General features: G+C 47.2%; 1 protein-coding gene across 2 annotated transcripts in view; it reads left to right on the top strand.

Annotated features, from left to right (window-relative positions):
- Positions 1-21,872, top strand: part of woc (zinc finger protein without children) — a 114,467-nt gene that overhangs the window by 58,437 nt on the left and 34,158 nt on the right. For both annotated transcript variants that reach the window (XM_050169827.3, XM_055065797.1), the window contains exon 13: positions 5,638-5,731. In XM_050169827.3, the coding sequence (XP_050025784.1) occupies positions 5,638-5,731 (94 nt within the window). The remainder of the gene's footprint in view (positions 1-5,637; positions 5,732-21,872) is intronic.

Raw genomic sequence — 21,872 nt, 5'->3', positions numbered from 1 at the left:
AGAAATTAAAATAGGTGAAAAGGTGCTCCTGCTGTGCTGCACCTATGTGCCACTTGATGGCACATAGGTGCTCACTAGGTGCTCACTAGGTGCCATAGGTGCTCAATGGCACATATGTGCTCACTACTTCTTAAAAAGTGTCTATTGGATCACTCTGTGAGGCACTGCTACTTTCAAAGTTATCAAATTTGTTGACATTTCTAAATTGCCAACAGTGCATTTGAGACCTTTTGACTGAGGTAATTAACTGACCCTGCCTATCGAAATGGCAGACAAAGGCTCGGAAGTGCACACTGTTTTTGCATTGCACAAATATTCTTCAGATATGCTGGAATGCAGCTTTTGCTATACCGGCTTCGCTTGCACATTGGCACTTATGCAGGGTGTCCCACATAACTTAAGCCAAGAATTTAAATATGAAAGGCGCGTTGGAGGCGAATTTAACTGAATGCATACTATTCGCAATAGCCTATAGTAACTCAGACAATTTTTTGTTATCCCCATAACTCACTAATTAAGTTTAGTTTTCCAACTTTTTAATTATTTGCTGAGGACCCCAAGTATGGTGCGCAAATTTGTAGAGCACCTTCAGAAACCACCAATCGAGTTGTTTCCTTTACGATACGTCTTACGTAGTCCATTTTTTCCGGGTTGCAAAGAAAGCCTGCGAAATGTGAAAAAAGCCAAGTGACGGAGCACTTATGCAGTGGTATCGTGCTGTTCTCAAGCGTGTGAGGAGCAGCCAGGAGTTGGCACACGCTGACAAACGGACGTGTACTGGGACCTTAAGTTTCGCATGGTTCGAGGCTAGTTGAGTGTTCAAAACAAGTAGAAATTGGTGAGACCCGACAGCTATGACACAAATAAGAAGGGTGGCCAAACTTTAATTCCTACACAGGCGACCGTGGCCGAGCATGAGCAGGCAATAGCCAGCTTCTTCCAGAAGTACATAATTATTATCGAAATACGAAAGCACATTTTTGCTTACTTCAGTCTGTTTATCAAACTCCATTGATAAATGTATGCAGTAACAATAAGAAAAAGAGCACTGATCCAAACACCCTTCTTGATAGATGTCAGCTATTAGCCAACAGCAGTTGCATATGGGAATCTACTATATTATAAAATAAAGCACCCAGAATAGTGTAAGGAGCAATCTTCTCTTGGAAAGAGAGCGTTTGAGAAAAAGGTGAATTCATACTCTGCTTGCAAGCTCCACGTGCTGCGCACGACTGCAAAATTTGGCTGAGATGTTCACAGCAGTTTATGCTATCCGCAAGCTGTTTTTTCACCTAGCGTGAGGGGTGTTCAGGATGCCTTTAAAGGCTCTGCTCTGTATGGGACACACAATGAAACAAGTGCTAGCTAAAGATCCTCACCATAACGAATATATGTGGGGTCCTCCATTTGCGGGTTCTATGTTTATGAAATTCAGGGCAGTAGGTGTAAAACGAAGGTGTTAGTATTTCTAAAAACGAAAACTGGGGAGAGATCAGGGTTTTGTTTTCTGGCAGCCCTAAGATAGTGATTTTTCTGGTAACTTTTAAGAACGATTAACACAAGCAATGGTCTCCTTTTGCACTTGCACACAATCATTTTATTTAAACAAGCAAAATTGTTCACAGGAACATATGGCAAAGAGAGCTGCTTGCAAATAATTTGATGAACTCATCTCCACTAATTCTCGTTCTCAGGCATTATTAATATATTTAATATAAACCACGTTAACAAAAACTGCAAATATAGAGAAGGGTTTGATGCTCTCTTCCTTACTTTGTTCTCTACAATGTTAACAAAGTACAGTAAGACCTCATTAATTTGACCCCGTTAATTAGGAAAACCTGATAATTCGGTCTCGTCCTCTGGCATACGCATTACTTAATGGCATCAAACTCTCATTAATTTGGATGTATTTGGTTGCACACTGGTTAATTTGGACAACCCTCAGAGCGTGGCAAGCACAGAGAGCCGCAAATGTGTGACATAAAAGAGCAAAAGCGGCGCTAGCATCTGATCGAAACAAAGTGGTGGAGTCTGCATCGCCATTTATAAGTTGAAAACGACAATAACACTGAAACGCTTTGTGTTTGTCTTTATAGCCTTTATTCTTGTTTTTGCTGCTGCGCATCACACTGTGTTGGGCACATGCCTCTAAAAGTGAGTAGTAGCCATCTGTGATCATGTCAGTAGCGATCACGGTTCTGTCTACCAGGTTGCGTTTAATAATGGCTTCGTTTTGACTCGTTCCACGCATTGGCTGCATCTTTCAGAACTGCACAGTCATCATCCGTGATCACGCTGACCGCTACTGAGGTTTTGTTCGTAGTGGTTTTAGCAAGCAGTAGTTTTGTTATGACATAGTGCTTGTTAACTGCGTGCCGTCAGAACTGCATTGTCAATATTTGTGATCGCGGTGTCAATAGTGACCACAGATTCTTCTGCAGCAGATGTGGCAAACTGTACTTTCGTTTTGACTCAGTGTGTGTTGGCTGCGTGCCTTCAGAATTACGGGGTCACCATCCATCCATGATGGCATTGATAGGGACCACAGTTTCGTCTGCGCTAGTTGTGGTGAGCAGTAGTTTTGTTTTGGCTCGATGCAATGCGTAAGTACAGTCTGCAGAAAAATTAATCTGCAGAAAACTAAAGTAATGTTTAACAGTTTCGGAAGAGAACAGCCATTTACGATAGGTAGCGAGGCACTGGAAGTGATGAAGGAGTACATCTACTTAGGGCAAATAGTGACCGCGGATCCGAATCATGAAACTGAAATAATCAGAAGAATAAGAATGGGCTGGGGTGCGTTTGGCAGGCATTCTCAGATCATGAACAGCAGGTTACCATTAGAGTGTTTTAGTTGAGCGTGTTTACGCTCCGCTAAGCAGTTAAGCGGAGCTGAAGCGTGAATATGCATGCGCCGTCCGCTTAGCCGTAAGCGGGATAGCGGAGCGAGGAACACGGTCCGCTTAGAAGCTGCCTGAGCGGAGCGTGCCGCGCAGCACTTTGGCTAGCGTTGGCGTCAGAACGGATTGGATTGGATGCAGAAAGCAAGCGCGCTGGCTAACATGTGGCGTTCCCCAAGACGGCGCTTTATTTTCCATTGGATAAAATGGACCAGTAACGCAATACAAGAGCACGTCTAGATACTTCATGGAGAAATAAGTTATATATATACATATATACGTTTTACTGTATAAGAGTGATCATAAAGTGTTTTCATTTTCTTTCATTACCCTGAATTTAGCCAGGGGGCGCTGCAACTACGAAAGGTCCGCTCCGCTACGCTAAACGTATAACTAAAACGTGAAAATCGCCCGCCGCTCCGCTGTGGCTTAGCGGGGCAGCTCGGAGCGGAGCGTACCGTAAAGACGCTCAACTAAAACACTCTATTATCCCTCAAGAGAAAAGTGTATAACAGCTGTGTCTTACCAGTACTCATGTACGGGGCAGAAACCTGGAGGCTTACGAAAAGGGTTCTTAAATTGAGGACGACGCAACGAGTTATGGAAAGAAGAATGATGGGTGTAACGTTAAGGGATAAGAAAAGAGCAGGTTGGGTGAGGGAACAAACGCGACTTAATGACATCTTAGTTGAAATCAAGAAAAAGAAGTGGGCATGGGCAGGACATGTAATGAGGAGGGAAGATAACCGATGGTCATTAAGGGTTACGGACGGGATTCCAAGGGAAGGGAAGCGTAGCAGGGGGTGGCAGAAAGTAAGGTGGGTGGATGAGATTAAGAAGTTTGCAGGGACAACATTACCACAATTAGTACATGACCGGGGTAGTTGGAGAAGTATGTTAGAGGCCTTTGCCCTGCAGTGGGCGTAACCAGGCTGATGATGATGATGAATGCGTAAGTGATACTGTAGCCTGCACGCTAGCATCAAATCTGCTGGCATTACGATAGACGAATGATCTGATGCCAACCAGCTCACTGGTGAAAAAATAACTATGTTGTGCATGCAGTAGCAAAAAGCATGTCTCAGATGAAGACACTGGTATTCTGCCACAGCTGAAATGTGAAAGCCAAAAGGCCTTCACCACTGTGACCACTAATAAATCACGAGGGAACAAGAATTACAGCTCCCGCACCACTTTTGTGAAAAAACATTATGTCTGTTGGTTGGGAGCATTCCTGTGAACAATACTGGCGGGGGGGGGGGGGGGGAATGGCAATCTCTCAGGTTTTTAGTCCTTGTCTGTTGTCATATTTTACTGGTTCCCAATATACGCTCTTCCAGCAAAATCAATGGAATACCAACTAGACAAATTAGCCACCCTTCTCTGAGTGTAACGGTAGTTGGGTGAACATCCTCTCCACGTCACAGCTACCGTTAATTTGCTGCATTAGTTCACTTCCTAGCGCATTACCTTGGCGTTACCATGACATATCACTATGGCACAGCATCTCGTATGAAACGTCTATTGGCACATTTTACTGGCTCCTACTACGCTCTCACTTAGTTTGCAACTACGCAAAGCCCTCTTGTGAGCTGAATGCTCAGCTGTTCGCAAAGTGTCCCTGAGTAATTGGAGAAAGCCCTCTTCTGAGCTGAATGCTCAGCTGTTCCCAAAGTAGTCCTGAGTAATTGGAGAAGCTGTGTGACCAAAATGTTGTCAGCTGTTGGCTGTGCTCACAGCTCAAAGATGAGAGAGTCTTCAAACGCTCCAAGCTGAGCATGGCACTCTGAATGAGTCGGGTGAGCATGTTTTGAGCACTATATTTTGACCAGCCAAATGTAAAACATGCTGCCAGAGCACTGTATACTGTTTGAAACATAGAGCACAGCATTGAAATTTACCCTGAGTCACAAATGCCAATCCACTGAGCACTCAATGTGCTGAGAAGCAAAACTCAAGGTGTGTACATGAAGATAGCTAAAATTGTTGCATTTAACTTGCAGCTGTGGAAAGCTGTTAAAATATTGTTTTTAAAAGATTAGGAGGTATAATCCCAGGTCGCGAACTAAATTAAGATAAGTGACAGAATGTGAGCAATCAAATATCGTGAAGAGAGTCATGTCTTTCCAGTAGTCAAGCTCTCCACATTCTTTCGTGGCAATACTTCATAAGTTTACTTGCACTAACATTTTGGTTGTGCTGCTGTGTTTAAAATTTTTCTCTCGGAATACAAGTGGTGAAGAGAGGAATGGTGCAAAATCTTTGCTCTGTGATGAATTTGCATTTTCTTGAAGTTCTGCTTCATAAGTATTTGTTATTAACATCTCTATATGAATATATTTAAAAAACATGCAGAAATTTTTTTTATGCTTATATACCATATTTAGACACCTCAATAGCTAATGTGAATGTTTTCACATTGTTGTGCTTGGTTATGACTTGGGGTGCAGATTATTGTGAAGGACCAGACTGACCTGTACAATTCTTTTGTTTTGTTTGCAAATGGCCTATCACAACTTTATGTTTGGTAGGTGGTAACATTGGTTGAGCTATTGGTACATTATTTTATCATGTGCAATTTGTCCTATTGAGAAAGTCTGACTGAAGATGTTTTATACATTCTATTTTACATATACACATATTACCACAACATTATTGTTTGTTGTGTTCTGTTGTGTTATTTAATTAATTTTTTTTGTTGTGTCAAAGTTTTCTTACTATTGTACATTTACAGGAACAAATGAAAAATGACAAATTTGATGAAGTCCTGCTTGCCATTGCCCGTTCCATGGCAGAATCATCAATGAAGCCGTCTTCGCAAAGCAAAGGTAAATTTGCAGTAGGGGCTAAGTGACACAATCAATGGTCAATACAAATTTCATGGTGGTGTAAATGCTTAACACTCCCTAGCTGAAATGCAATGTTCAAGATTTTTTATAGATCTCAACACACCATTGTGGATGTTACAAGTCCACAAGCAGTGCCTGCTGCCATTGGCGTGGTGAGAAAGTCCTGGCACCTTTGGGTTTACTGCCATTGTGATGAGACATGCTGCAATGTAGTCAGCCTATTTGCTGTTATTGAGGTGCTTCACACCACTTGACTATGTCACCACTCATAGGCGCCGACTACAGGAGGGCTCCGGGGCTTGAGCTTTCTCTGGAGCTTTCCGGGGAGAAGGGGCTCGCCTCCCTGCCCACCCCGCACATGGACCTAAAGTGTCATTACCAGAATTTTGTCACCCACATCACTTGTGGTTTCTTTTGGCTTACCTCAACCTTTTCACCTAAAATTTTATTGTTTTTATTGTTAAAAGCTTACTGCATGATTGTTAGTGTGAATGTGCACGGTATTTAATTCATAACTTCGCTTCATTTGTGCAAATCCTGACAGCAGGAGGACAGGCACATTAACCCTTTCGCTGTCGGACCTTTCTCGCCGTGACGCACCCCCAGTGTCGGCTTGGCTTCAGGGAACGAGCATAACAGGGAATGAACATAGCAATTTATTTTTGATTATGACTGGTATACAAATAACATAGTCAATGCAATATGCACATTCCAGTGTTCTGCAGCTGTTGTTAGTAAACATCATCATCATCATCATCAGCCTGACTATAAAACCCGTTCAACATCCGAATCTGACGATGCGGAACCCTCTTCCTCGCATGCGACTCTGTCCGAGTCCGAATCCGAGCTCGGCTCGTTTTCTGAATCGGAATTGAGCCACTGCTCCAATGAGCAGACGAAGGTCCCCGCGCGCTCAGCCATCCGAAAGTAACCGCGCGCAGAGAGGAGGATGCGCTTTCAGTCGCCCGCACAAGAGAAATGGGACGTTGCGTGATCAAGAAGACAGAGGGAGATGGAAAAAGGCTAAACAAAGTTCGAAGGGCTTTACGTTTACTGCTGCAAGTCGGAAGCGAGGGTGCGGCGAGAGAGCGAAAGCAGCAATCAAGTCACTCTTTTCGGAGAGGCAACGGCACGTGCGCCTGAACTTGACGCGCCGTAGCAGACACACCAACAGAAGAAAAATAAAAACCTTCAAACCAGCGGAGAAGGCAGAACAACCCTTGAACTCATAACCACACGCGCGCGACGCATGGTCCAGTGAACGCGGAGCCACCGCGCCACTCAGCAAATAGAAAGTGGGGAGTGGCAGTCGCACCGTACTCTTCAATACATGGACTAAGACAGGTCGGGGCGAATATACGAACTTGTAGAAAGAGTCAACAGATAGCACAGCCAATCCAGGAGCGCCAGCTTTGCGCTCAGGCGTGAAATCTTGAATGCACGATAGAGAACGTACCGGTACGTCAGTGACACTGTGGGGGGGAAGCGCGATGACGTACCGGTACGTCCGTGACAGCGAAAGGGTTAATATAACCAGCGGCGCTTGCCTCATCCCCTCACTTCAACACTGTTTTAAATTTCCACTGTAAACACCATGCACACACACAATATATTTAAATTGAAATGGGGTTTATTGTAGCTCGTTCGAGGGATCGCAGGTAGCTCTAGATCACGAGTCCTAGCGCTTCGCATCAACAACCCGCGCTCGTGTCTCGCGCCGCAGCGGTGGCAGTCCGCACAGTGCCACATGCATATTACCCACTACAACTACCCTCGGGGCGAAGAGGAGCCATCCTGGTGACCTAAGGCGATGATACGATAAGGGGGTCGTGGTACGGCTTCAGGCGGCTGACGTGAACAGTCTCGCGGCCACGGCGGCGTTTGTCCGAAGATGGCGTCACCGGTTCGACCACATAATTCACAGGCGAAGTACACGCGACGATCCGGTACGGACCTTGATATTTCGGAGCAAGCTTTGGGCTAAGGCCTGGAGCTTGGAAGGGCAGCCGAAGCCAGACGTGAGAGTCCACGGCGAAGGACTGTGTGGGCTGATTGTGGATTCCTTGGGTATCCGACGTGAACGAGCGAGCCAGTTGGCGGCACTCTTCAGCATGGCGAGCAACTTCGGAAAGAGGGGTGAATTCAGAGGCATCCGGGTGATATGGTAGTACGGTGTCGAGGGTAGTGGATGGTTCACGCCCATAAAGAAGGAAAAATGGTGAGAAGCCTGTGGTAGCCTGAACGGCGGTATTGTATGCGTACGTCACAAAAGGGAGGACATCGTCCCAATTTGAATGATCCGACGCAACATACATGGTGAGCATGTCCCCAAGGGTGCGGTTGAATCGTTCCGTTAGACCGTTAGTTTGTGGGTGATACGCCGTAGTGGTGCGGTGAATAGTGCGGCACGCGGTGAGTAGCTCATTAATAACTTCGGACAAGAAGACACGGCCTCGGTCACTGAGCAGTTCTCGCGGTGCGCCGTGCCGTAAGACGAAATGCCGTAAGATGAATGCGGCGACGTCGCGAGCAGCAGCCGAAGCAAGTGCAGCAGTTTCAGCATATCTTGTCAGGTGGTCTACTGCGACAATTATCCAACGATTTCCGGCAGCACTGCATGGAAGAGGCCCATAAAGGTCGATGCCAACCCGATCAAAAGGACGTGCAGGACACGGTAAAGGTTGCAGAGGGCCTGTCGGATGAGAAGATGTCTTGCGTCGCTGACAGGCTGCACATGACCGAATGTATTTGCGGACATAAGAATACATGCCGCGCCAGTAGTACCGCTGGCGCGTAGGTTTTCAGGACGCCAGCATGAGCTTGTTGTGGGTCTGCATGGAAATACGTGCATACGTCGGAACGCAAATGGCGAGGGAGGACTAGCAGCCATTTGCGACCGTCGGGCTGATAGTTTCGGCGGTACAAGATGGCGTCCCTTAGCACGAAGTGGGTGGCTTGGCGACGAATGGCTCGAGGGCATGTAGACATTGAAGAACTGCTAAGAATGTCAATAAGAGACAGAATCCACGGATCTTTTCTCTGTTCAGACGGCATGTCAGTAACAGCAAGCGTAGCAACCGGGCACTCTATGGATGAAGGTGGCCTTTCGTCGGATCGCATGGGCACACGGGAGAGCGCGTCTGCATCAGAATGTTGGCGCCCGGATCGATAAATGACGCGAATGTCAAAATCTTGGATCCGAAGAGCCCAACGTCCAAGACGCCCCGACGGGTCTTTCAGTGACGCAAGCCAGCAGAGCGCGTGGTGGTCTGTCACAACGTCGAACGGACGGCCATACAAGTAAGGGCGAAATTTGTTTAAGGCCCAAACTATAGCTAAACATTCTTTTTCCGTGACAGAATAATTGGATTCTGCCTTCGTGAGAGCACGACTCGCATATGCAACCACATACAGTGGAACCCCGTTCATACGTTTTTCACCGGACCGGGGGAAAAAAACGTAACAGCCAGGAAAACGCAACATTGAGGAAAGCTCCGAAAATGAATGAAAAAAGTGCAGCTTCAACTATAGACAATTTATTTCCACAGAGTGCGCTTAGGACTTAAAAAAGTCTAGAATGGTGGCTTGCCGTTTCTTTCGCTCGCTATAAATCGCCACACGTTTCTCAATACCCTGGAAGGCCGCATTGCTGTCAGCGTCGCTGTGAGGTGCGACGTACCTGCGGAGGAGGTCCAGAGCCGCGACGGCTTCTCCAAAGCTAGGATTTGGCAACTCCCCGGCATCATGCGGCTCGTGCTCCTTGTCGTCACCGCGCCACGGCAATGGCAACGGACGAACGAATATCCGCGGGAAATTTTGCCCTCTTTGGCGTAATCATGCTAACGTGCTAACGATTGTTTAGTATTGCTGCGGAGCGCGCGCGTCCGAGCAGCCCGGTTGCGCGCAGCGCGGCGTGTGAGAAACGTAAACAAGAGAGGAGAGCAGGCCCGATAGGCGGAGCAACGCCACGAGCAACGCCAACTTTCGGTTTCACTTTAGCTTCACAAAGAGTGACGTCAGGGCCTCTCCCGAGTTTCCTTCCTCCGTGAGTCGACCCGTCCAACAACCAAGCGGTGACCGTAATCACAGTGATGATAGTAAGATCATTTTTCACGAATGGCCACTTAGTGGCGGCCTCATGCGGCCTCTCGAACTGGCGTGCGGCTTCTTGCAGCCAGTTCTATAGCCAAGCCCGGCCAAGCCCAGCCAAAACTCGTCAAAAGCCAAAATGGCGGTTGGAGCGCGTTGTCTACTTTAGCCCAGGCGGGTTCGGAGTGCTAAGTTGCGACGTATCATGCGGGAACGTTTTCACAGCTACAACGTAACAGCGGGGTTCCTTATACATTGGATCCTATGGAAGCTATGCCGGGACCGGATGAAAACGACGTAGCAGCCGGGAAAACGCAGCAGTGAGGAACGTAACAGCGGGGTTCTACTGTATTCTGGAAAGCCAGGCTTCCGTTGTGCAAGGACGGCCCCAAGACCAACGCCGCTGGCGTCGGTATGAACTTCAGTCGGTGCACTCGGGTCGTAGTGGCGTAGAACAGGCGGTGAGGTAAGCCGACGACGCAAAGTGGTGAAGGCTTGGTCACATGCCGGAGTCCAGTCACGAAGGTCACCAGAGCCAGCCAGGAGCTTCGTCAGGGGAGCGATGATGCAGGCAAAATTGCGCACAAAGCAGCAAAAATAAGAGCAAAGACCGACGAAACTGCGGAGCTCTTTCACTGTAGTCGGCCGCGGAAATTCTGCGACAGCACGAAGTTTGTCAGGGTCGGGAAGGACGCCGTCTTTGGACACGACATGGCCAAGTATGGTCAGCTGGCGGGCTCCGAAGCGGCACTTTTTCAAGTTAAGTTGAAGGCCGGCGGTGGTAAGGCAAGTAAGGACTTCGCGTAGACGAGAGAGGTGAGTGGTGAAATCAGGGGAGAAAACTACCACGTCGTCTAAATAACACAAGCACGTCTTCCATTTGAGGCCTCGTAGAAGATTGTCCATCATCCTTTCGAATGTCGCGGGTGCATTGCAGAGGCCGAATGGCATTACTGTAAACTCATACAGGCCATTAGGCGTAATAAAAGCTGTCTTCGAGCGGTCGGATTCATCCACTGGCACTTGCCAATAGCCCGATCGCAAGTCCAAAGAAGAAAAGAATTCGGCACCATGAAGACAATCCAGGGCGTCATCTATGCGCGGTAGAGGATAGACATCTTTTCGTGTAATCTTGTTGAGGCGACGATAGTCCACATAGAAACGAATCGAGCCATCTTTTTTCTTAATGAGTACTACAGGAGATGACCAAGGGCTGCAGGATGGCTTGATAACACCACGTTCAAGCATGTCTTCAACTTGCTCGGCGATGACACGACGCTCGGTGGATGACACGCGGTACGGACGCTGGCGTAATGGTGCGTGGTGTCCCGTATCAATGTGGTGAGAGACGGTACTTGTGCGGCCTAATGATGCTTGGTTGCAGTCAAAAGAGGCGTGAAAATCATTTAAAAGAGTAATAAGCCGCTCACGTTGTGTCGGCTCGAGGTCATCGGCAATAGAGCGACAAAAAACATCCGGTGGTACTCGGTTAGATGGCACATGGGGTGCCAGTGCTGTTACGTTGGGAGTATCCACGTCGTCGGGAACAGGGAAATGCACAATAACGTCAGCGTCCACAGTCTGGATGGTACCAATAGGCTCGCCACAGTGCAAAGCCAAAGTGTACGAATTTGGGTTAGAAATCAGTATTTCTGCAGCCCCATGGTGAACCGTAAGGAGGGCGAAAGGCAACAATATAGGCTGGCGGCGAATGAAGACGGCAGCGGGTGAAAACATGACCGTCGCTTCGGCAAGCGATGCGCATGAAAGAGGGACAAATACCGCGCTGTGAGGGGGAAGGTCAGTATCTGAAGCTACACAGATCCTGGTAACATCATGAACTTGAAAGTCGTGAGATGGCAAATCGCACAGAACGGAGAACTGAACCTCAGCACGTGCACAGTCAATGACGGCGTGATGGTGCGACAGAAAATCCCAACCGAGAATCACATCATGGGAGCAACAAGTTAGCACAAAGAAATCAATCGAATACAAAATGTCTCGAATCAACACCCTGGCAGTGCACATAGCGACTGGCTGAACTTGTTGTGCACTGGCTGTTCTAAGCAATAATACTGAAGGCATCATGGTCACTTTCCGTAATTCACGGCAAAGTTTCTCACTAATCACAGATACAGCAGCACCTGTATCGACGAGCGCAAGACATTTGATGCCATCAACAGACACTTCAATAACGTTAGCGGGGGAAAAACGAGGACTTTGATGTTCCGACGATGACGCAGTTCGTGCCTCAGGAACTGAGGAAATCAGTTTTCCGCCTCAGTAGTACTGGCACTGGGCCTACGACGCATGGGTGAGAGTGAGCGCCGACGAGGGGAAGGCGAGCGATGAGTATTGTAGAGCTGTGACTGCGGTGCTGGTATGTCATCAGCAGCGTAGACTTCCAGTGGTGGTCGTGAAGGCATACGGAAAGGTCGGAAGCCGGAGCTGGGTGGTCGCGCGGTGCCCACGAAGGCCGGCAAGCGCCGGCGGCAGAAGCGCGCTACATGTCCCGGTGTACCGCAGGCATAGCATATTGGGCGGTTGTCAGGAGTGCGCCAAGGATTTGTACCTTGCTGCTGTGCGCTGAAAAAGGCAGCGACCTGCTGGCGAGGCGAGGGCGGATGAGAGAACACCGGCTGGAGAGGCGCTGAAGGCGGAGGTGAGAATCCCGGCAGACGAGGCGCCCGTGCAGCGGCTTCAGCATACGTCAGAGGCGCGGCCACAGGAGCCGGCTGACACGGAGGTGGAAGAGCTTCGGTCACTTGCTCTTGAATTACCTGTCGGATCGCTGGAGCCAAATATTGAGAAGGCTTCTCCGTGGTCGGCAAAATCGAGAGCTGTCGCGCGACCTCCTCGCGCACAAATTCTTTTATTTGCGTCAGCAAAGGTGTGTGGTTGTCGCCAATAACCAATGCTGCTAACGAATCTTCCGTAGGTGGTGGGCGCCGAGCTAAGATGCGTTGTTTCCGTAGCTCGTCAAAACTTTGGCACAAGTTGATAACTTCGGCCACGGTACGCGGATCCTTCGCTAGCAACATTTGAAATGCGTCCTCATCAATGCCTTTCATAATGTGTTTTATCTTGTCCTGTTCCGCCATTGACGGATTCACGCGCTTACACAGGTCAATGACATCTTCGATGTAACTTGTGAACGTTTCACCGTGATGTTGCGCGCGCCCCCGTAAGCGTTGTTCTGCGCGAAGCTTGCGCACAGCGGGGCGCCCGAACACTTCTGTGAAACTTGTCTTGAATCTGCTCCACGTTGTGAAATCGTGTTCGTGGTTTCGGAACCAGAGGTTCGCGACGTCGGTTAAGTAAAACAGCACATTGTGCAACTTCGTGATGTCATCCCACTTGTTATGCTGGCTCACCCTTTCGTAAGATGACAACCAATCCTCCACGTCATGACCATCGGTGCCGCTAAAGATGGCAGGATCACGCTGGCGCAATGCACCGGAAACGATGATCGTCGGAGGCTGTGGTGCATCTTCCTGGGTGGTTTCGTCAGGCATGGTCGCAGCAGTCGGTAGCGTCCGGCTTCGGAGTTCCAGTTTTCGAGGTTACCCCGCAGCTCCACCAAATGAAATGGGGTTTATTGTAGCTCGTTCGAGGGATCGCAGGTAGCTCTAGATCACGAGTCCTAGCGCTTCGCATCAACAACCCGCGCTCGTGTCTTGCGCCGCAGCGGTGGCAGTCCGCACAGTGCCACATGCATATTACCCACTACAAAATATATACACAGGAGAAAGCTTATTCTATCTTTGAATGAGTAGGAGGTAGCCAATTAACAATTATTTCTAAAGGTATGGATAGCCTATGCCTAGAGAATCATTACGTTGCTGTATGTTCATCATCATCATTAGCCTGGTTACGCCCACTGCAGGGCAAAGGCCTCTCCCATACTTCTCCAACTACCCCGGTCATGTACTAATTGTGGCCATGTTGTCTCTGCAAACTTCTTAATCTTATCCGCCCACCTAACTTTCTGCTGTCCCCTGCTATGCTTCCCTTCCCTTGGAATCCAGTCCGTAACCCTTAATGACCATCGGTTATCTTCCCTCCTCATTACATGTCCTGCCCATTTCTTTTTCTTGATTTCAACTAAGATGTCATTAAGTCGCGTTTGTTCCCTCACCCAATCTGCTCTTTTCTTATCCCTTAAGGGGGCATAAGAAAACGTGGCTTTGAAAAGCAACTTCCTTATTTCTTCATGTATTTTGATGAAAATTGGCACAAATGTTTAGAATGTCTCCCGGATGCTTCCCTAAAAGTTTCAGAGTGACATCTTGAGAACATTTTCTTCAATTTGATTGAGCAGAATTTTTCTCCCTTTAACTTTCTAGAGAGCCCGAGAAACTTAAAAAACACGACAGAAGGCTTGTTAAGTATTGACTGCATAGCTAAATGCGTGCTGAAGGTCGTGACATTCTTGCTTCTTTTATTTTTTTGCAACACAAATATTTCAGAGAGCCATATTTTATGTTACCTTCGCATCAAGCGTACTTTTGGGGTAGACGAATAGCCGTATCGTAAACTTACAAAGGGTCAAGATAAGAAAGCGAGAATGTCACGACCTGCACTGTAGCCCAAGGAACGTGACAAAAAAAAACGGAGTCAAAATATGTTAAACAGTAACAAAGAAATCAGCTCCAGAAACTGAGCAGAAAGGCAGAAAAACAGTTTTGAGAAAATGGCTCTCAATGTTTCACCTCCTCAGTTCTCTAAAAGGCACCAAATTTGTAGTCTTTGGGGTGTTTTGTGATGTGGGGCTTCTTGTACATGTGGCCTCTGGTCTGGTGCGCTTCCCCCTCCCCCCTTTTCTTTTTATAGGGCATTCATTGCTGCTATTGCTCTACAAAGAGCATGGTGCCTAAGTTTCAAACGAAGTGACGTGCAGAACTCTGTGTGGGCATGAATATAGTTCCAGTGTACATTCAGGCAGCCTCTACCCGCAGGCTGTGCGATTGATAGCAATCTCCAGTACAATCAGTGAGGCATTTTTTTTTCTTTTGGTAGAATTGACCATGTTACTGAATGAATGCTCTGAGTGTCAGCAGCCTCCCAAGTCATCTTTACTTGACAATGGCTGTAGAACTTAGGATTAGAAAGCCAGTGATAGATTTGCAGCTGCTAGGTGCTTTCCAGAATTGTACTTTTGTATGATGCCTCAATCACTTCTGCAGCCAGGTGGCTGTGCCAGCCCAAGGGGCCTAGTGAACAGAGCTTATGATGAGGTTCTCTTTATGAAGGAGTGGTATGATACATATTGTTACAAGCTATCGTGACAATATGATAATAGAGTGAACGCGCAATATGCTTAATTGCGGGTCCGAGTGCTGATGTGCGAAATGCCCAACCGCAGATACAAAGAGCTGACGCGCGATGTGCTTAGTCGCGCAGTTCGAGGTGCCGATGTGCGAAGTACCTAGCCGCTGTTAGATACGGGACCGTTTCCTGAGCCTACTTCGAGTTCCCCAGACCACATCGAATCGCACCACAGCTAATTAGGGAGCGCAGAAACACGGATACCACATTCCTGAGGCACGGCACGTGCAAACAAGTTGGCGGACCCCACTTCGTGTGCAGCCGGTGGAGCTATTCACTGCTTGACTCTTCCTGAAAGTGAAGCGAGAGCCTGGCACGGTGGCGGGTAAAGTGGGTCCCGAAGCAAGACGGCTGTAATGCGCCGTGAAAACCTGGTGGCGTCGCCCCCCCATCCGCCTATTGTGACGGTGCCTTGCAAGTCGGCAAGGCAAGACCGCAGGGAGAAGAAAGCCCTCGGACAAACACACGAGCAGCAACTCTCCTCGCCGGGTGTGACTCCATCGCACGGGCGCCTACCATTGGCCGAAAATGACGACACGTGAGCGGGCTCGCCGATTGGCCGAAAATGGCGTCACCTGAGCGGGCTCTCCCATTGGCCGAACGTGACGTGTCTTCGAGACACCGAAGGGCTTAAAAGACGCAGACCGGGAGCAGCAGAAGAGCATGGCTAGAGCATTCCTTGATTCATCTCTCTCGAACTTCTTGCGACGGGCCGCAGCGTCCGAGTTGCTGCCGGCCCGTAATGACTCGAAGACTGTTAATTGACTCTCACTGTAAATAATGTAAATAAACCTCCCAAGTTTTTCATCCCGACGTCCTCCTCAACTCTTACGCCGCGCAGTCCGAGGTGCCGATGCGCGAAGTGCCTAATCGCGGGCTCGAGGAGTCGACCCTCGATGCGCTTATTCGCGCAGTCCGAGGGGCCGACGCGCGAAATGCTTAGGCGATGGTCCGAGAAGTCCTCGCGTGATGTGCTTAATCGCCGAGTCTGAGACTCCCTAGGTGCGAAATGCATAGCCGCGTGTCCGAGGATTGCATGCGCGATGTGTTTCGTCACGAATTCCGAAACACCGAGTGCTGAAAGGCTTAGCCGCATGTCCGAGGATTCCGCGCGTGAACCTTGGTCGCTAAATCCGCGTCGCCGATGCTCGGAATGTTTAGCCGCGAGTCTGACACGTCCACAAGCATAGGGATCGGCCACGCTACTGCGATGTCCGCGTAGCGCCCGTTTTGACACGTCGAGATTACGGCGAGTGGAGACGTCCAGACTTGCGAGGTGCAAAGAGCCGAGCAGACGACGCGAGCGCCGGACCATCGGAGAAACGCGCTAGAGTCAGGTGACGGGCGCGGCCAATCGCAGACTCTGGCACGACCTTCAATCATTTGCTTTTGTGCGCTTGTTTCTGTATGGAGGAGATAGCTGAAGCGGTAAATTTGAAGAAAGAAATGTGCTTTCCAACGAGACCAAGATGGCGGCGCTCAGTCGCGCCGTTCCGGAGATATTGTGGCTTGAAAAACGCTGTTCTTTCTTGATTTCCGCGAGATTTTTCGCCACCTTGGCTGATAAAACGAATTTTTAGAGCACTTCTAAGCGATGATACTTGGGTATGAGATAGAAAAGGGGTTATAGAAACTGAAAATGTGATTTTAAAAAAATCAATTTTTTGGCAATTTTTCGCGATGCGAAAGCCGCGTCCCCCCTTAACGTTACACCCATCATTCTTCTTTCCATGGCTGTATGTTCACCTCGCTTCAAATTGCTTTGTGTGCTTTTTTGACCCTGAAAAAAAAAAGAAGAACTGCGGACTTCAATGACCCCTTCAGCAGAGTCTTTTGTCAATGGCATGTGAAGTGTACATGAATGATGCATGTCTTAGTATTGCCTCTCTTTCCAGTAAGCACTGCTAACGGTTCATGAAAAAAGAAGTCTTCTAATAATTTACAACACTTATTAGGGATGGAAACATTGTCACTTGGATGCAGAGGTCATAAATATATACAGGGTGTCCCAATTAACTATTATGCACTAAAATAAAAAAAAAAATAGCAATTGCATAACCCGAAGAAAATCTAGTGCATATTGTTTCCAGTACAGTGGAGTAGCCACCAGTAATTTCTTTGTTACTGAGATTTAATTGGGTAACTTACCTAACTACCTAACTACCTAGCTTGAGACATGCTGTCCTAATTATCAAAGTGTCAACGAGGCACTTGTAGGCAGCCAAGGGACATCTAAGTACAAATTTTTTCTGACTGATAAATAAACCCTGCAAAATATGAAAAATACCATGTAACCGCACTCCCAACCACATCATAAAGCAGCGCCCTCAAACGGGCTCCCTCTAGCTAGTGGGAATGAAATAAAGAAAATAATAATAAAAAAAAACATTGTGATCGAGCTAGTTCCTTACCTGCCGTGCCTCGGCTGAAGTAACATGTCATGTTTGGTGTGTCAATCTACTCTACACAATTGCCTACTGTGCCGTGCCTGCTACTCTACGCCACCTGGTGTCGGCCCAGTACCCTCATAGGTGTTAGTTGGAAACAAGCTATGATAGCTGTTGTCTTAGCGTAGATAAAATGCATGGATTTTCGTTTTTTTCCTTTCCTCTTCTTTTTGCCACAAAACCTATCGCCAAAAATGCACATTGACAATGTCAGTGCAGAGGTTCAAAGGTGCGTTTTGTTTCATCCCAGTCACCGTGTCTTTCTCTAATGAGCAGAAGGAAAACGTGATCCTTGCCTTGGGAGCTGCAAATGGCAACAAAAGGAAGGCAGCAAATATATATCAGTCATGGAAGTGTGGCGGTAGACCAAATGCACCGACTATGGTCCGAAATTATGAAAACCTGAGACAAACCAGCAGCTTCAGGAAACAGCGGCGTAAGATTCGATCTTTGAGTCCTAGCCTACGCACGGATGTTCTAGCATTTATGGCCTCAAACCCTCATGCTAGCATGCTCCCAGGTACCAATTTCCAAGTCATCAGTTTGGAAGATTCTAAATTACTTGGCCTTTCACTTGTACCACCTTAACCAGCACCAATGCTTAGAAGATAGGGACCTGCAGGATCATATAGATTTCTCTAATGGGGTCCTCACAAAATCCGATGAGTCACCGGACTTTTTGAGCCACATCATGTGCACAGATGAAGCCAAGTTTTGCAAGAATGGCCAGGTGAATTTGCATAATGCATACTATTGGAGTGACTCCAATCCACACTGGGTAAAGCACACTTGGCACCAGAACCAGTGGTCGTTCAATGTGTGGTTCGGAATTTACACCGATGCTATAATCGGTCCATCTTCTTCGATCACACACTGACTGGACAGCATTACATGAGCGTATCCTTGAAGAAGTGACGCGGCCTTGAGAGACGTATTATAAGTGTGATGTAGAAATGAGAGGAAGGAATAGCTGCAATGCTGCGAAACCTGATGTTGGTGCTCTTTCCGTACCATTATTAAGGTGATGCGGCCTCTTTGTGTTTGCGACGGGCAAAGCAGTTGCTTTCAGTCAGCTTATTTTCGGGCATTGCTTTATGATGCGGGTGGGAGCGCAGTCACGTGGTATTTTTCATATTTCGCGGGGTTTCTTTACCAGTCAGAAAAAAATTTTACGCAATTAGTACGTCGCTGAAAGCACCGCAGTTAGGTGTCATTTGGGGGTGCCTACAAATGCCTCATTGACACTATGATAATCAGGGCACTACTTCCCGAGTTATATAATTGCAATTACCTAATTAAGTCTCAATAACGAAATATTTACTGGCAGCTACTCCACTGTGCTGGAAGCAATATGCTCTAGGTTTTCTTCGAGTAACACAATTGCTCCTTTCTTTTAAGTCTTGCTGCGTGGTAGTTGGCACACCCTCTATAATTAACTCAGTAACCAAAAATTAGGCAAAGCCGGATTCATTTGAAATCAGAATCATCAGCAGTCATGTGCAGTAGCGCTTATACTAGGACTCACTGAAAAGAAAGGGAGGGAGGGAGAGAGAAAGCCTGCAGTTTCTCCGGAAGGGCAAAACGGTATTAGTGATAGCGTAGTATACGACAATTACATGAAGGAAGATTACACCATTGAGAGACGCCAAAGTCTTGGTGGTGCGAGAGGACTCAGGCTGTGAAATTGAACCGTCTCCTACTATGAGGTCTTGTAAATACTCATGTAAGGCCATCACTTCAGTGAACAATTCTTCGAGGTCATGTAAAGTTCCTTCAAGTGCAACTGTTATTAAAGGTTATGTGTGTGTGTGTGTGTGTGTGTGTGTGTGTGTGTGTGTGTGTGTGTGTGTGTGTGTGTGTGTGTGTGTGTGTGTGTGTGTGTGTGTGTGTGTTGTGCAACTGTTATTAAATGTTTTATATATGGGGTTCAGAAAGTACACTGCACAATCTGATTTTACTGCATTCTGGAAGCATTGAGCTGCAGAAACCTCCACATTGTAATGCCAATGAAACAGATACATGCTCAATAATTAATTCAGTTTACGAGCACCATGTAAATCCATGCTAGTGACAACAACCATCATAGCTGTAGTGAATGGCATCATACAGGAACTTAAACACTGTATAATCTGGCCATTCTTAGGAATGCTGTGACATCTGAGGATGTTTAGGAAAGCACATCAGTTCAATTTCACAGCTTCCAAATGTATGTGCTATTTGACTGCACATCAAATTTTAGATAACACAATATGCCTTATGCGGCACTTCAGATAAGGCCATGTGCATTGTCACAAATACAGCAGAACCTCGTTCATACATTTTGGAAAAATATTTGAGAAAGGATGTAGTAAGAGGGAAAATGTATGATCCAAAGCCACTATAAAGTTTGGCAGAGTCAAATTTAGCCGACATCCACGTAATGCAAAGCATTGCGCGAACTGTTGCTGTACGAAAGACCGGTGCGTGCCGAGCTGGGGCAGCCCAAGGTGTGTGTACGTTGTAGTTTTTGTGGGTTTGGATAGCTTGTGTTCACACTCCTCGCATTAGGCCTCAGTCAGCCTAATTGCTGGCTTTGGAAGAGAAAACTGAGTGCATTCCGCAATTTTCACGCGATACAGATGAGCGAGTACTGCAGAGAAGCTGGCATGGCAAGTGCCTACTTCTCTCAATCGCGATCGTGTGGGCATAGGGCATTTTCATGGCTGGAAAATGTATTCTATGTCCACAGTTTGGCGATTTGCTGAACGTTGGTGCTGAAAGGTCGTTATTTCCAGGAATATATTAACCGGTAAAAAAGAAGCGTGACTGTGTTGAGCCATATTCTCTGTTCTCAATTGTGAACATTGGTGCCGGGAAATCGTACAGAACAGGATTGTATCAATGAGGTTCTACTGTATAGCAGATGTTAATAAGGTTGTCCCAGCTCGCATTGTTGTCCACACCTCAGTTTGATGGCTGAGGTGACATCGCAGATGTCTGGGCACTGCTTCACCACTAAACTAATAATGAAGAGGCCTTGGTCGTCACCGAACCTCATCTTTTATTCACTTCTTCACCATCTAGTTTAGCAAAGCTCAGAAAAATAAAAGTTAATTGAGTTACCGTGTTCACTTAGAAAGTTATAAGCAGCCTAACCCACAGCAAATATATGTGAGAATTCAAGCTTCACTGATGGTACAGGCAGTATTTTGCACTGTTGTATTCAAAAGTTGCATTCAACCTTGGCAAGAAGGCTAGGTCTCACCACACGGCACTTTCAAAGCTGCGGTAGCAATCAAGCCAGCACTGAGGCTCACATGTGTTTGTGTAATCTCAACCAGAGATCAACTGCAGACAGCCTTCTAGGGAGTTTGTTTGTGCACTTACTGAGCGCAATAGAGAAGCATGTTGGCAGAAACTACCCAAATAATGTTTTGCAGTGTGACCTAAACCACTGGCTATGTACAGTCAGTCATACAAGCTGTGCAAATTTTTCAACTATGCAGAAGGCAATTGTGAAATGTTTGGCTACAGTGAAATGTAATTATATTCCGCATTTATCAGATTCTTGATGTGCCCCCAAATCTAACATGCGCCCACTTTCCGTGGGCTTAAAGGGCCCCTCACCAGGCCCCATAGCAAATTTTGGTTATACGCTGGAAGTTATGTGTCCTCTGGGAGCGATCTGCCACAAAAATTTTTCAAATCAGCTCATTAATAGCCAAGATAGAAATATTTCAGTGCCGCGAATCCATGATTTCAGCAGGCAGGCCACTGTGAAGCAAGACGCTCTCTACACTCGCCCTATCTGGCCTACGCAAGCGAAATTCCTTCCGTGCGTTCTCCCATACCGGACCTCAAAGATTTCATGACGCATACGTCACAGGCCCCGGCTTTTTTTTTTCTTTCTCCTCGCTTCTTTTTTTTTTTTAGTGCTACGCACTTCCGCCGACGTCATCGCGCACGGTATGTTGTCTCATTCGCGCAGTGCACGATTTTGAGCACTGTGCACAAGGAAACGTGACTAGTGATATAATTCAGTGCTACACGAATACCGAGGTAGAACAAGCGGATCGCAGAGCATGATCACACGCTGGAACACGGTAGAAAATGGCATAGTTTCGGTACCTGCGCACGTGACCACATGACGGTGGGAACAAGCAGACAAAGCGGAAGTACATCTCTCTTGCTTCAGTGCGAAGTAAAACAGAAAACATGCAGACATTCCGTTTGTGTGTTTTATTATTTCTCTAAACGTCAATTCATCAATTCAAGCA

Source organism: Dermacentor andersoni, chromosome 6 (assembly GCF_023375885.2).
Source record: "Dermacentor andersoni chromosome 6, qqDerAnde1_hic_scaffold, whole genome shotgun sequence".
Lineage (NCBI taxonomy): Eukaryota > Metazoa > Arthropoda > Arachnida > Ixodida > Ixodidae > Dermacentor > Dermacentor andersoni.
The sequence above is the reverse complement of the archived record's forward strand: the minus strand, read 5'-3'. Positions and strand labels throughout refer to the sequence as shown.